The sequence below is a fragment of the Monodon monoceros genome, unplaced genomic scaffold (genome assembly GCF_005190385.1).
Source record: "Monodon monoceros isolate NGI ecotype Baffin Bay Population unplaced genomic scaffold, NGI_Narwhal_1 Super_Scaffold_5, whole genome shotgun sequence".
In the NCBI taxonomy this organism is placed as follows: domain Eukaryota; kingdom Metazoa; phylum Chordata; class Mammalia; order Artiodactyla; family Monodontidae; genus Monodon; species Monodon monoceros.
This window is the reverse complement of record NW_021703782.1, coordinates 3,273,718-3,289,467: the sequence shown is the minus strand read 5'-3', so window position 1 is coordinate 3,289,467 and position 15,750 is coordinate 3,273,718. Positions and strand designations below refer to the sequence as shown.

The following is a 15,750-nucleotide window of genomic DNA, read 5'->3' as shown; positions in this document are numbered from 1 at the left end:
AGAACAAAATTTTCACAATTTTTATGGAAACACAGAAGACCCCGAATAGCCAAAGCAATCCTGAGAAAGAAAAACAGAGCTGGAGGAAGCGGGTTCCCTTACTTCAGACTATACTACAAAGCTACAGTAATCAAGACAGTATGGTACTGGCACAAAAACAGAAATATAGATCAATGGAACAGGATAAAAAGCCCAGAGATAGGCCCACACACATATGGTCACGTTATTTTTGATAAAGGAGGCAAGAATATATAATGGAGAAAAGACAGCCTTTTCAATAAGTGGTGCTGGGAAAACGGGACAGCTACATGTAAAAGAATGAAATTAGAACACTCCCTAACACCATACACGAAAATAAACTCAAAATGTATTAAAGACCTAATTGTAAGGCCAGAGACTATAAAACTCATAGAGGAAAACATAGGCCGAACACTCTCTGACCTAAATCACAGCAAGATCCTTTTTGATCCACCTCCTAGAGAAATGGAAATAAAAACAGAAAAAAAACAAATGGGACCTAATGAAACTGAAAAGCTTTTGCACAGCAAAGGAAACCATAAACAAGACGAAAAGACTACCCTCAGAATGGGAGAAAATATTTGCAAATGAAGCAACAGACAAAGGATTAATCTCCAAAATTTACAAGCATCTCATGCAGCTGAATATCAAAAAAACAAATAACCCAATCCAAAAATGGGCAGAAGACCTAAATAGACATTTCTCCAAAGAAGCTATACAAATTGCCATCAAACACATGGAAGAATGCTCAACATCACTCATCATTCAGGAAATGCAAATCACAACTACAATGCGATATCACCTCACACCAGTCAGAATGGCCATCATCCAAAAATCTACAAACAATAAATGCTGGAGAGGGTGTGGAGAAAAGGGAACACTCTTGCACTGCTGGTGGGAATGTGAATTGGTACAGCCACTATGGAGAACAGTATGGAGGTTCCTTAAAAAACTAAAAATAAAACTTCCATACGACCCAGCAATCCCAGTACTGGGCATATATCCAGAGAAAACCATAATTCAAAAATAGTTATGTACCACAATATTCACTGCAGCTCTATTTACAATAGCAAGGACATGGAAGCAACCTAACTGTCCATCGACAGATGAATGGATAAAGAAGATGTGGCACATATATACAATGGAATATTACTCAGCCATAAAAAACCGAAATTGAGTTATTTGTAGTGAGGTGGATGGACCTAGAGTCTGTCATACAGAGTGCCGTAAGTCAGAAAGAGAAAAAGAACTACCATGTGCTAACACATATATATGGAATCTAAAAGGAAAAAAAAAATAGGCATGAAGAACCTAGGGGCAGGATGGGAATAAAGACGCAGACCTACTAGAGAATGGACCTGAGGATACGGGGAGGGGGAAGGGTGAGCTGGGACAAAGTGAGAGAGTGGTATGTACATATATACACTACCAACTGTACAACAGATAGCTAGTGGGAAGCAGCCACATAGCACAAGGAGATCAGCTCTGTGCTTTGTGTCCACCTAGCGGGGTGGGATAGGGAGGGTGGGAGGGAGACGAGAGAGGGAGTAGACATGGGGATATATATATATATATGTATAGCTGATTCACTTTGTTATAAAGCAGAAACTAACACACCATTGTAAAGCAATTATACTCCAATAAAGATGTTTGGAAAAAAAAAAAAAAAGCAGTACCCTTCCAACCTACCTAGTGCCAGGATTGTCATTGGTTTCCACAATGAAGCATTTAATGTCTTGTTTCGGACAGTGTCCAGTGTCATGACTCTCACTCCACAGCATATCCTTGAAGAAATTATTTTGGTAGATGACATGAGGGAATTTGATGATTTGAAAAAGAAACTAGACTACCATGTGGAAAATTTTCAGGGAAAGATTAAATTAATAAGAAACAAAAAGAGAGAGGGACTGATTCGAGCAAGGCTGATTGGAGCATCGCGTGCTTCAGGGGACGTTCTGATGCTCCTGGATAGCCACTGCAAGGTGACTAAAGTATGGCTGGAGCCCGTGCTGAATGCCATTGCTAAGGACCCCCAAATGGGGGTGTGTCCTCTGATAGATGCCAGTGATTATGTGACCCTGGAATACCAGTCCTCTCCTGTTGTCAGGGGAGCTTTCAACTGGTATCTGCAATTTAAACGGGATCGTGATTTCTCTTATGAGATGGATGGACAAGAAGGACCCACTAGACCTATCTGGTCACCTGCAATGACTGGAGGAAGTTGTGCTATAAATAGGCATTATTTTAATGCAATCGGAAAGTACAAGGGCATAAACCTCTGGGGAGGAGAAAATTTGGAACTTTCACTAAGGACCTGGATGTATGGAGGCCAACTCTTTATACTCCCCTGCTCTCGAGTAGGACATATTGATAAGCAACACTTTGCAAACCACACTGGAATTGTAAAAGCCTTGGTATATAACAATCTCAGACTGGTGCCCATTTGGCTAGATGAATACAAGGTGAAGGATACGTCCCTGGTTTGGATAGGTGAGAGTACAGAGAGGGACTGGCTTCTAAAGAAGCCTTCTGCTGCTTTCCAGATACCAATTTTTGTACTTTTCCTTAAATTAGGGCAACCTTCAGCTGTTCACCCACCCATTTTCAGACCCTATTCTCAATTTGTTCATTCTAAGCTGCTACACTTGCACTTACTCTTTTTTTAATCTCTAGGGAAACTCAAGTTTCTCAGAAGTAAATCAACCAACACAAGAAGTCTTTTTTTCCCCCCCTAGATCTATCTTCCTCCCACAAAGATTGCCCGTCTGTGGCAAACACCCCTCTCTGCCCCCATTCCCATGGGCAAATTTTTGGATTCTCTTCCTCCACTACCGGGCTTCCAAGTGATGTGACTGCAGCTGTTATAGGGACCACACAAGATCCTCTGCTACCTTTTTTCTCTAACAGTCAAAGATTTTTACATCAAAGCCAGGCCCCTTCATTTGTGCATCTCCCCATGGTTTAAGCCCCTTGCCAGGACCTTTAGAATGCACATAGAGAGAACATATAGATGCAGCTTCATTTTAATTTGAAAGTTCAAACAAATAGGGACAGTAACAACAAGACGTCATTTCACATACATGGGTAGAAATATGTAAGAATCTCTCTGTGATATTGTATGTCCTGGTCTTGATCTAATATTTCTTTATTATTTTAAATTATAAAAGTAATAATACTGAATTTCTTGAGTAATCAGGGCAATATGAATTAAAACCTCAATGAGATATTTCTACATAGCCACCTAGATTGGCAAAACATTTTCAAAGTCTGATAGGACCATGTGTTGGCAAGCACAGGAAGTCTCAGACACTGTGGGTGGGAGTGTTAATTGTTACAAACTCACTTTGGAAAACAGTTTGGCAATATCAAATAATAAAAAGACATGAATATCCCATGAAAATAAATAAATAAATAAAATTACAACCTCTTTTAATGAGGCCCAAACTCTCAACTGTTACAACTTACTTCAGCTAAAATCTGTACTATTTTTAAAAATTTAAGGGCCCTATTCTATCTTCTAGCATGAAACATTTTCCAGCTTTAAAATCCCTTTTTGCACTCAGGTTTAAAGTGACTTCTGAGTTCCAATCTCTTGCCACTTAACGAGGGCTGAAATCTCCAGGCATATCTACTGAAACTTAATCAAGATTTTGCAGAACTAAAGATTGCGTTAATAAAGTTTATTTCCTAGTCCAATGGCACAGTTTACTATGTACGGTCAAAATTATGCAAGTTTATCTCATATGATTTCCTTTACCTGTCTCAAGAAGTGAAGTTTCAAATATTACTATTCCATACACCAGTAATCCTAGAGATTGACACTGCTGATCCTGCAGACAAGTGTTTCATCCTAAACCTACTATGTGATAGTCATTGAGCTTTGGGGAGATACAAAGAAACCAGAATTGACACTTGCCCTCAAGCAGGTAGATGCAGGCATCTAGGCAAGACAAGTCATGGAACAGAAGGTAGAAAGAGGTATGACTTAAAAGCAGTAGCAATAAAGTATGATAGCATACAATTAACTCAAAAAAATAGTGCACACACACACACACACACACACACACACTTCTTCCTCCTTGGCAAAGCCTTGTTCACATAATCGTATTTTACATGGATGAATGTCCAAGGGATGGGACCCATCTCCAACTTCAGGTGGTAATATGCTGTTCAGTGGTGTTATTTTCCTTACAAGAGTTTGATTAGGTATGGACATTGGACTCCATTCTGGCTAGAAACTTGAGAAGCTTCAATTTCTATTTTCCAAATAAATGCACATAATTTTCTGGGTATTGTTTAGTCTCTATATGATGCTTGGAGATTCTACAGTCTTCTTGAAATCTGAGGAGATAACATCCCCACACTGGGCTTTTCCAAGTGGAAACATGGAAAGAATCTAGATCCTTCAAGATGCTGAGCTTCTGAACGGCCAACCCTGGAACCATCCTGACTCTATACTTCATATAAAGAGTTAGATAATAGATGTACTGTTTGAGCAACTTCAAACTGGGCTTCTGTTTCTCATAGCCAAGAATATCTTAACGGATACAAAAGTTACTGTTACTCAGAGAAATAATGTCAAGTGTCCAAATGGCTTCATAATTGCAGTAATATTCAAACTGAGTTAGATGTAGATATTATTAGATAAGAAGGGGGTGGAAAAGAGAGGTATCTCTTTTTCAAACGGCATATAAATTGTGGCCAATGACTGATACAGATATGGATATATTCAAGCAAAAATACAGGAGTAACACTCTTGATTAATTATAGGATTTACGTATATACATATACACATATATATACATACATACAGAGACAAAGTGACAGAGAGGTATACAGAGAGGGGGAGAGAAAGAGAGAGAGAGTGGGAGAGAGAGAAAACAAAGGTGAGAAAACAAAGGTACAAATATGGAAAACTTTCACAGATTTACAGAGAAGTCACCCCATCTACATATTCAATTTCTAGAAAGATGGTGTCATATTTTGACTTCATTTGTTTACGGGGATCTTTTTACTTTCACTCTATCAAATTTGTCACTAAGTATGGCCAACATCCTGTATCAAGAGCCCGAGTCAAAGTGATGACATTTGGAATTACACCACGATACTAATTTCTGTGATATTCCCCTTGTATCTAATATCTATCTTTAAATGTGGCTAACTTTTAGTATTCTTTAATAGATTTAATGGTAGCAATATTTGTCCCCCTCTTCAACAAGGAAATTCAACTTTGACCTCAGTTGGGTCTGCTGAAAGTGTTTTATATCACTGCCTGAGATCAAAAGAGCCATCTCAAATATTGCATCCTTTCAAGATTAGATGCTCAGATCAAGTTCTCCGTTTACATGCACTGACTTGAATCTTGGCATTGGTCTTGACCTCATCTTCCCCTCTGCCTCTCTCCTCATGGCTGTTGCCTTCTGAAATAGATTTTCATTCTGAACATACTTTTCACGTCATTTCACATCTTACCTGGAAAGAGGCTGAAATACATTTGGCACTCTTTCCAATAAGAAAAAGAGGAATAAAGCCAATTTGTTACTTTAAAATCTTTTAAAAATTCTATTAAAGGCTTTCTATCAAATAGCGTTGTTTACTCACATGTCAAATCTTCCTGAAGTTTTAAGAGGCAATACTTTAAAATACTCTTAAAATATTAAAATACACTCTCTATCTCACTTAAATGAACAAGAAAAGGCAGAATGATTCCATTACACTGCAGAATTTGTGTACTTTACCAGTTTATAAGAAAACTGCTCCAACCTAAGACGTTCCCCCGTCCCCCCCAAAATGTAACATAGGGCAGAATCACAAAAGGCAGTGATGAAATCAGAAAACAGAACTTAGCAACCCTAACTCTGAGTCAACACTGTTTCACCAAAATAACAAAATCTCAAGAGAATTTAAGAAAGCAGCAGCAAAAATCTCCAACTGAATATATAAAATCACCAACCATGTTCGCTGTGAAAAATAACTAGTACCCAGGAGGCCTCTGACTTTTTGTTTCAGAATTATGTCTTGTTTCTATACACTCATTTTCAATTTTCTAGGGAAAGATCCATAGCTTTTACTAAAACCTCAATGAATCTGTGGCCTTTAAAAGATTCAGAACTATTCCTAAGTGTCCCTGAAAGAATATCAATTTGAACTTCAACTCCTCAAGTTTAAGGGGGAGGTTTGCCTGATTTTCAAAAAAGACATGCAAGTGTAGGGCAGAAGTGGTGCTCTGTTTCATTCTGTGTCACCAGCGTAGGTTCAATTGCAGCATGAGAAGGCGCTTCAAACACTTGTCCACGGACTAGCCCACGCAGGCTACCATCTGCTTCCCCGCACTGCCCAAAACTCAGAGGTCTTTTCTCTAGGGGGGCTCATCTTCATTCAAAATATCAAAGATTATTTTTATATGCTGATGGACCCCAAAGCAATATTTGGAGTTCTGATCTCTCTCTCAAACTGCAGGGTGCCAGGATTAAATGGCTTTTCCTTTCAGACTGTCCTCACTCAACTTCAGGTTCTCAGAAAGACGGCTTTGCTTACGGTCCTTCTGCAGCTACTCAGAGGTGCCAGCTGACCGCTGCCCAGGTGATGGCTCCCATCACTCGGGCCTCCCCACACGCCTGCTGCAGAGGTTTCCAGACAGGATGTGTGAGGATAGTGCTGGGCAATTACTAGAACAGGGGCTATTCTCTGAGTCACTCTAGGAGTTACTCTGGGAGCTGGTTTAACAACCAAGCTGGGCGCCTTCTCATCCCAACATGACAATTCCAAGGTGAACTGTACTAAAGCAAAAGGTGAGGGGCACGCAGTGAGTTCAAGCCGGTGGTGACTAAATCCAGGTAGGAGGGTCACTGTCTGACTAGGTCTCCTCTAAGCTCTTAATAGCTGAGATCAGAGGAAATTTTCACTGAAACGAACCTGCAGCCGCAGTATCAAAACAAAGCAAGTTTTGTTTGTTAACAGAAACAGTGAACAGTTTCGATATGTTTGAATTTAATATGTAATAGAAAATGAACTGCCAATCCCTCCACACCACGCTAAGTAATTTGAAAGATCCAGAGGAAATTGCATAGAAGACAGAGGCCAGATAGCTAGTGAAATAGAGGAAAACCAGGGGAGAAAAAACAGTGAATAAGGTTTTTTAAAAAGGAGGGTCAACTGGGTCTAACATTATTTACAGGTCAATGGAGAAGAGGACTGAGGCGTGACCCCTAGATGTAATAAGTCTGTAAATCGCCGCTTACTTGAACAACATAAATTTGCATGGAGTGGTCTGATGGGAGAATTGGAGGCTAGCAGATCATTAGTGACAGCTAGGACAGCCAACTCCTTGGAAGTGTTTTGTTATAAAAGCGAGAGGAGAAATAGGTCAGTAACATCAAGAATACTTTTTTAAATGGAAGAAGTAAGAGCACGCTTGACTACTGATTCACTGGAGAAGGAAGGTTAGATGCACCAGGAAACCTGAGTAGGTGACAGGGGACAGGATCTAGTACACGAGTGATGGCATCACAGACAGTTCATCTGTATCCGGACGGAGCCCCCAGCGTGCGTGAGAACAGGTGAGGATACACCTGTAAATACGAGCAATGGCTCATGGAAATGCTCTACTGATTGCTTCTATGTTCTCGGTGAAATAAGGTACAAGGCCATCAGCTGAAACCGAGGATGTGGCAGAGGTTCAGAAGTTTGAAAGCAGACCAAATATGGGAGAGTTCTCTGTTTAATGAGACTGGCTAGGCAACCAAGGCAATCCATGCAGAGCTCTGAAGGCCACCGTGAGGCACTGCATTTCATTTAGACTGCAATGAAACACTGTACTTACAATCAACCTTTCCTTAAATGGATCTGCTTATAGTCTCCTCCTTATTCCTGAGAGATAATGACTTTCTCTGTCTATGCCACATTAGTTTTTTTTTGGATAGGGACAGAGACAGAGATATCTATACAGCATGTATAGATATGATATCCTTTTAAGGGTCTCTTTTTAAAATTTTCTTTTTAAAATGTATCATACCAATAAGATAAAAACCTCTCTGGAAAAGATATCGTGCTTTGATTTTCTTTCTCTTATATAGCAGATGTTCAAAATATATTGGTTGGATTTGAGAGAGAATCTATTGGGTTGGTCAAAAAGTTTGCTCGGGTTTTTCCATAACATCTTACGGAATATAAAATAAATATAAAATGCTTAATATAAAACACGAGTTCTTAAAAATGCACCTTGTCAAAACCACCTCCTTGAGCTGGCATGTACTCTAAAAACTTTAGGATTTATAAAATTGTTTTTTGAATGTTAATAATGCTTTCAACGTCTGCAAGACAGTTTTTCTTAGATTAGGATGTTATGAATCCAGCTCACCTATCTAATCAAATTTTCCAGGTTACCTGGAGAATTCTATTAAAAAACAAAGATAACATCTACTCGCTTCATCAGAGTGTTATATGAACTAATGAGATAATTCTTGTAAATCACTTTAGTTCCTCAGAGATAAGTGCTCAATAAAGAGAAAATGATATTATTATTCTCCAGAGCCCACTGGTTCTTTGTCTACACACTGATGTTTGGAGAGATATCAGTTGTACACAGGCATCTGCTGCTGTGAACTGGTGCACACTTCAAGATTTAGAAACAAACTTTCACAAATGCAGTCCTTCATAGACTGGACAAGTTGCCTCTCATTTAGATTATGTGTATCAGCATTCAACAAGGGAGCTCTGCATCCAAGGAGACTTGGTCTAATGATAGAATATAATAAAATTTAGTTAAAATTTTCAACTACATGAATTTTCAATTCAAGTCTTCAAATTGCTGGAGAGGCCAGTGAAGATTTATTTTTTTATTCTGTTGGCCCAGATTTAATGACACCATCTCATTGTCAAGCTCTGAAAATTATACCCTGAGCCTATGACCTGACTCCACTAATTCCTAAATCTTTCTACATAAGAGAGAAACAATAACTCCCAAGGTTGCCATAAATATAATGCATCTTGCCTGTGTGCTATCCTTTGTTTTTGTGCCAACAAAGTAAGTATTCTCTCTAAATCATAACCTGCTCCTTGGCTAAACTACAGTAATCTTCCATAGACTCTTGTACATATATTTTTTATATTTTTAACATTGTATTATAATTTGTAAACATGTCTATTAGACAAAAAATAATGTGACTTGATTAATGATTTGTTTCATTTATTTCGGTATTCCTAGTACCTAACACATTCTATACTAATAGAACATATTCCGGGCTAGAAAATAAATCTCAATAAAATTATAATTATACTGGACTTCCCTGGTGGCACAGTGGTTAAGAATCTGCTTGCCAATGCAGGGGACACAGGTTTGTGCCCTGGTCCAGGAAGATCCCGCATGCTGCGGAGCAACTAAGCCCGTGCGCCACAACTACTGAGCCTGTGCTCTAGAGCCTGTGTGCCACAACTACTGAAGGCCGTGTGCCTAGATCCCCTGCTCTGCAACAAGAGAAGTCACCACAATGAGAAGCCCATGCACCGTACCAAAGAGTAGCCTCTGCTCGCCACAACTAGAGAAAGCCCGTGCGCAGCAACGAAGACCCAACGCAGCCAAAAAATATATACATATATATATATAATTATACAATATATGTTCTCTTAACAACAGAATTATATTAAAAATAACAGAAACATAGAAAATATCCAAGCATTTGAAAACTAAATAACACACTTCCAAGAATCCCATTGATCAAAGAAAAAAAAATCAAAGGAGAATTAGAAACTCTTTGGTACTGAATGATGTGCGATCTACCCACTTGGATTGAAACGGCCAAGTTGAATGGATAAATCAGGCTGCTATTTACTTAATTCATATAAGTAACACAAGACACACCTAAGGAACTTTTGGATCTTAGATATGCCAAAATCATTTCTACATCCTGCCCAGTGTAGCTGGGTTCCTGATGTGTCATAAGGTATACACCATGGGATTCAAGGTATTAGAATTCCACTCAGTAATCATCTATACACCTACAGACTATTTCACCAGGCTATTCCTTTATTCCTGTGATGGTATAAACTTAGAATATAGGTCACCTTTAGATACTTAAAATAAAAATCCCTATTTGCAGGCTAAAGACATTTGAAAATGAAGAGTTTTTATATCACTGTATGTCAGGGATGAATAGCTTCAGTTTACTCAGTGTAAGTGCAAGGATCTAGGTGAAAATCTCTGAACTTTTTATTCTGCTCGAATTCAAAGCAACAGTATTCACTTTAGGATTTGTCTTACAGACATAAGTGTTTTCTCTGGAAAAGTTTCCAAGAGGGGCTACAAGATGAACAAGAAGATCAATATTTAAAAAAACAAGAAAGAAAGAGAACTCTGATAGGTTAAATCAGAGAAACCACAAGTCACCAAACATTTTTGGTTTAGTTAATATATTTACTGATGATCTGTTTCATGGTAAAAAATAATGCTTCCCTTGAGTAGTTAAAATCTGGTGGAATGATTACCTTCAGGAGAGAGAGAGAGAGAATGTCTGTTGTGTCTGTGTGCCTGTGTGCGATTTACTCCTTTAGGTAGATGCTCTAATAGTCACATGCGTGAGTGCTTCCAATAAAAGCACATCTAAAAGAAACCCAACCACAGTTGTGTGTATGTTTGGGGTAAGGGATAGGAGAGATTGGAAGAAGTCTAATTTTGTTGAGAAAGAGTGTTCTAGGCAGAGAAAACATCTAGAGCAAAGGAACAGAAAGAAGAGGCTGGTACTATTGATAGTTATTATTCTAACTGACAGAGTGGGGACCAAGATAGGAAGAAGGTAAGTAGGAAACTCTTCTTGGAAGGCCTTCTCTCCCTGGTAAATTAGGCTTCATTCCATATGGAGTTAGTATTTGTCTTGGAAGAGGATGGGCGAATGAGGGCAGTAAGGAAACAGGAGCCAGCAGGCAAGGAGTGATGGATCATAATCAAGTAAAAAAGGTGACAGTTTTTTTTTTTAGTGTAATTGAGAAACACGATACTGAAGACAGAAAAACGAGATAAAAGCTCAAGTAACAGTCCAGGTGAGAGAAGGTAACTAAGATGAAATTAAGATAATAACAGTAGGGATAAGTAAAGTTCACAAATAGAAAAACAATTAAGAGGTAAAGATCAACCAGGCTTGATACCTGGTTTGGCTATGGGTAAGGTGAAAGGTGCCAAATCATGAATAAATTGAACATCTGGGAATTGACAACAAAGTAGCTGATGGGGCTCCCCATCCAAACATGGACCCTGTCTCTTCCACTGCATCCAAACAAGAACCATGTATGGTTCTACTCATCATCTTGCTCCAGGTGACTATCAAAGTGCCTGGCTCAGAATGTTCTCGGTAAGGATGTCTTGCATGAATTAGCCTATTACGAGTGGAAGGTAATAGATTTAACTTTAAACAACTTGAGTCAGACATACCTGTGAAACCTGCAAGCATGAACATGTCACTCAAGTTAGAAAAATTAATTTCTGTCCCAAGAGAATCTGAAATGTGACAGAAAGACTAAGTCAGTTGGTTAATGGAGAATATTTTGTAGATATTCACATTGGCATGCTGCCGCTATAATATTTCTGGGACCCAGGGCAAAACTGCAAATGGAATCCCATACATCATGGATCTAAGTATTTAAATGTAATAAAATTAAGCTAACACATTGTTTAGAAGAACATGTGCTAGCCTCCTATGTAGATAAATACATCATTACGATGACAGAATTATGTATAGAGTTCTCAGGATCCTCAAAATTTTCAGCAAGGATGTAGAGACACAGGGAGAACTCGCTAGTGGCTCTGGATCACGGCCCACCTCCCTTCTCTTTCTGCACTGAGCTTTGTCCATAAAGCCAGGGCCTCACATGTCCAAGGTCCATCCACTCCCTGCAGACCTCTGTCCATAGCCCATGCCAGGGCCCAAGGGTATACATGGCTACTGCATGGACGGCCCTCAGAAGAATGTGCCTGAGGAGAAGGATTTCATAGGCTCTGACAGGATGCTTGAGGCTAGAATATCAGAGAATTCAAGACTTCAGGTACCCAAAACCTAGCCTAGAAGAGGGATAAAACTGGAGCAGACCCTAGGAAGGGTTTCCTCTTGCCTTGGTCTGAGAACAATACTGCATATTGGAGCAGTTCTGACAGACGATTGACAAATAGCCTGCAAAACTTAGACCACAGAGGGGAACAGAGATGAAGTAGACGGACAGAGAGAAGCAAAACATGAAGCCTGAAAGACACAACTGAAACCTAGTGATGCTGCAGTTCTTTTGAAATCTAGCTAACCTTTTTGCAGTTGATGTCCAGGAGATTTTTCTCTGGTTTTGTAATATTTTTCTAGGTGATTTGGGTTGTTTTTTGGTCCCTTGTGATCACATTATCTATAACTAAGAAAGTATAATTATTAAAACTATGAGAATACCCAAAGAGGGAACACAGAATGCAAAATGGGCTAAGAATATGACCTGTTATTTTACCGAGTTGACTAAGATGATATATTTCACACGGAACATGTGGACGTGGTCCAGAAGGAGGGCTCAAAGACCCACAGCAAATTTTTACTAACTTTACTTGCCTCCTTTAAATTGTTTCCATTCTTTCCTCTGTTATTTCTAGGTATTACAGCACAGCCTACACAAATCAAAAAGGCCATCTTTAAATTAGGAGTTTGGGATTAACATACACACACTACTACATATAAAATAGATAAACAACAAGGACCTACTATATAGCACAGGGAGCTATAGTCAATGTCTTGTAATAACCTATAAGGGAAAAGAATCTGAAGAAGAATATATCTATATATATATAAACTGAGTAAATATATAAACCGAATCACTTTGCTGTACATCCGAAGCTAACACAACACTGTAAATTAACTATACTTCAATTTTAAAATGACTTTTTTTAAAAAGGCCATCTTTCAAGTAGTACTTCTTTAAGTTCATTAAGTAAAGTAAAATCTGATATCAGCTGGTTCATGCACAATTACTGCCCATTTTCTCAGCTCCAGCATTTAAAACGCTCCTACTGTATTTCATGTGCCCTCAGAGAACAGATACCTGACTTGGTTAAAAAATGTTCAGAGAGAAAACTTGCACATAAATTCCTTCTAACAAGGGTCTGTGCTAATCGATGCAAAAGAAGGAGAGAATGTCAAGAAACAAACAAGACAAACCACCGCTTCTCAGTTCCACCGAGACCTCTTTTTTGAGAATTCAGGAGATGATAAAAAGTGAGAAACAAAATTACTGTGGCAAAGACAAGTTGCCTTGTGTGTTGATAAAAAGTGAGAAACAAAATTACTGTGGCAAAGACAAGTTGCCTTGTGTGTTGGGAGGAGAACAGCAAAAACACAAAGAAAAGGATCACATCCCTTGGGTAAATACGTTTTCACATGTTCAAGAAACAGACACAAGCAATTCCACAGGAGTGAGTGAGTGATTTTAGAAGTCTATCAGGCATAATGGGCCAAACCGCCATAAAAATCAACAGAAAATGCGAAGTGTCATCCAAGTGCTTGCAATAAGGGTGTAAATTGTACAAATGGAATGGGGGGTGGAAGTAAATTGTAAAAATGGAACATCTGTCCTGAGACCTAAATAAGCCACTGACAGATGAAGAAATTCACTTCAACCTAATCATGAAGGACCCAAGTGCTAAGCAGAAGAGAAGCCAAGGGCAGCACAGACAGTGTAGAAGTACTGCCTCAGAAAAGAAAGTAACATCCTAATAACATGTGCACATCACAGAGTCCTCAGGCTTATAAATATCTAAGGTACAGGGACAAGGAATATATAAATAGAAAGCAAGTCCATCCTGAGAGAGAATATTTATGAAATGAAGAAATTATGTATGCATTAGGACTAGCATGAACTCAACGGACATAGAATGGAAAATAGTCTAGAAAATGTCTTAGCTACCATGTCCTCAAATATTTTCATTTTACATCTGAGGAAACTAAGAAACAGAGTGGGTAAATGCTATCTTATACCAAGTGAGAGAGTGGCATGGACATATGTACACTACCTGATGTAAAATAGATAGCTAGTGGGAAGCAGCCACATAGCACAGGGAGATCAACTCGGTGCTTTGTGATCACCTAGACTGTGGGGATAGCGAGGGTGGGAGGGAGACGCAAGAGGGAGGAGATACGGGGATGTATGTATACTTAGAGCTGATTCACTCTGTTATACAGCAGAAACTAACACAACGTTGTTAAGCAACTATACTCCAATAAAGATGTTAAAAAATATAATAATATTGGGGCAATGTCTACAATTAACGAGAGGCTAATTTTAAATGCTCAGTGTAAACCAATACAAACAATAAAACCAATAAAAATAAGGTATATGGCTATTTTTCCATTCAAAATTAGCTCATTAAAATGTTTACTCCCTCAATGAAATGATAAAATCTTAATTCTTTAAAAAAATCTAACAAGTATTTAGTAAGCATCTATTTTACTTAGGACATGGTAAATATCATGAGATTTTTGTTTGTTTATGCATTTCTTTTTTTTTAATTGGGGTATAGTTGTTTTACAATGTTGTATTAGTTTCTACTGTACAGTGAAGTGAAGTGAAAAGACATTATTTCTAGGTCTGGTTACCAAAGGGGAAAGGTGGCGGGAGGGATAAATTGGGAGTTGGAGATTAACATATACACACTACTATACATAAAATAGATAATCAACAAGGACCTACTGTAGAGCACAGGGAACTCTACTCAATATTCAGTAATAACCTAAATGGGAAAAGAATTTGAAAAAAGGATACATATATATGTATAACTGAATCACTTTGCTGCACACCCGAAACTAATGCAACGTTGTTTATCAACTGTAGTTCAATATATAAGAATTTTTTTAAATACTTTTTTTTTCATCTTTACAGTTTGTTTTGGTTCATAATATATACCAGCCTCAAAGGTGACATTGACTAACTATAATATAAACAGTAGAAATATATTCTATGTTCATTTTATGATTAACTTTATGATTCTCACTTTATCAACCTAGATCAAAACAAAGGGATCAATGACCCAAACTGTGTCAGATGTCAGGTATGGGGGCCACTCCCCACCCCCCAAGTATATACTCTGTTTTCCCTTCTTTATTGTCTTTCAACCGTATGACACAACGGTGGAGCTCCTTGGAAATCCTCATCACTTGTCAATAAGTTTACTCACTTCTCAGTATCAGGCGTCCTGGAACAGTTTAGCAGGCCAACAACCTGCTTTCTGCATTGATCGTGAGGCAGCTACTGACCATCAGATGGATAAAGTCCTTGCCTTGCTAATTTCTGCCCTTGTTTCAACTAAGGCTTTTGGAGAACTGATTGCCTGGCAGGAGCCAGACAAGATGAGGATAGCCTCGCTAAGAAACAAGGAGCTGAGACCTTCCACTCTGGGCAGCATCATGCCGAGTGGACAACAACATTAATTCCCTGATGCTATTTTGCAACTCTTATTCTCAGCACCATGTTGAAAATATTGCATTTGTGGATGATGGCACTCTTTCCCTCGCTTAAAAGCCTATTTATTTTTCAGCACCACAAAGGTATATGTTATTTCAGAATGGAATGATTTCTTTGTATTGCTAGAAATCGTACCATGACCTATTTGGAAATATATGTGGAGTCATTTTGGTGCTACAGGTACTGGAAAATCTATTCCTGAAATATGCAAGCCAAGTCTCCTTCCACAGCCTGGTCAGCAGCAACTTTAGAGCCGTG

At 38.7% G+C, this 15,750-nt stretch overlaps 1 protein-coding gene across 1 annotated transcript; it reads left to right on the top strand.

Moving 5' to 3' along the window:
* Nucleotides 1-1,685: 1,685 nt before the first annotated feature.
* LOC114883875 (inactive polypeptide N-acetylgalactosaminyltransferase-like protein 5) lies at nucleotides 1,686-15,458 on the top strand (the record flags this gene model as incomplete). The annotated part of the gene is made up of 4 exons (XM_029202070.1): nucleotides 1,686-2,508; nucleotides 6,530-6,663; nucleotides 11,920-12,051; nucleotides 15,036-15,458. Coding segments are annotated over 4 exons (1,512 nt in total), but the record flags the coding sequence as incomplete, so codon positions are not given.
* Nucleotides 15,459-15,750: the final 292 nt, after the last annotated feature.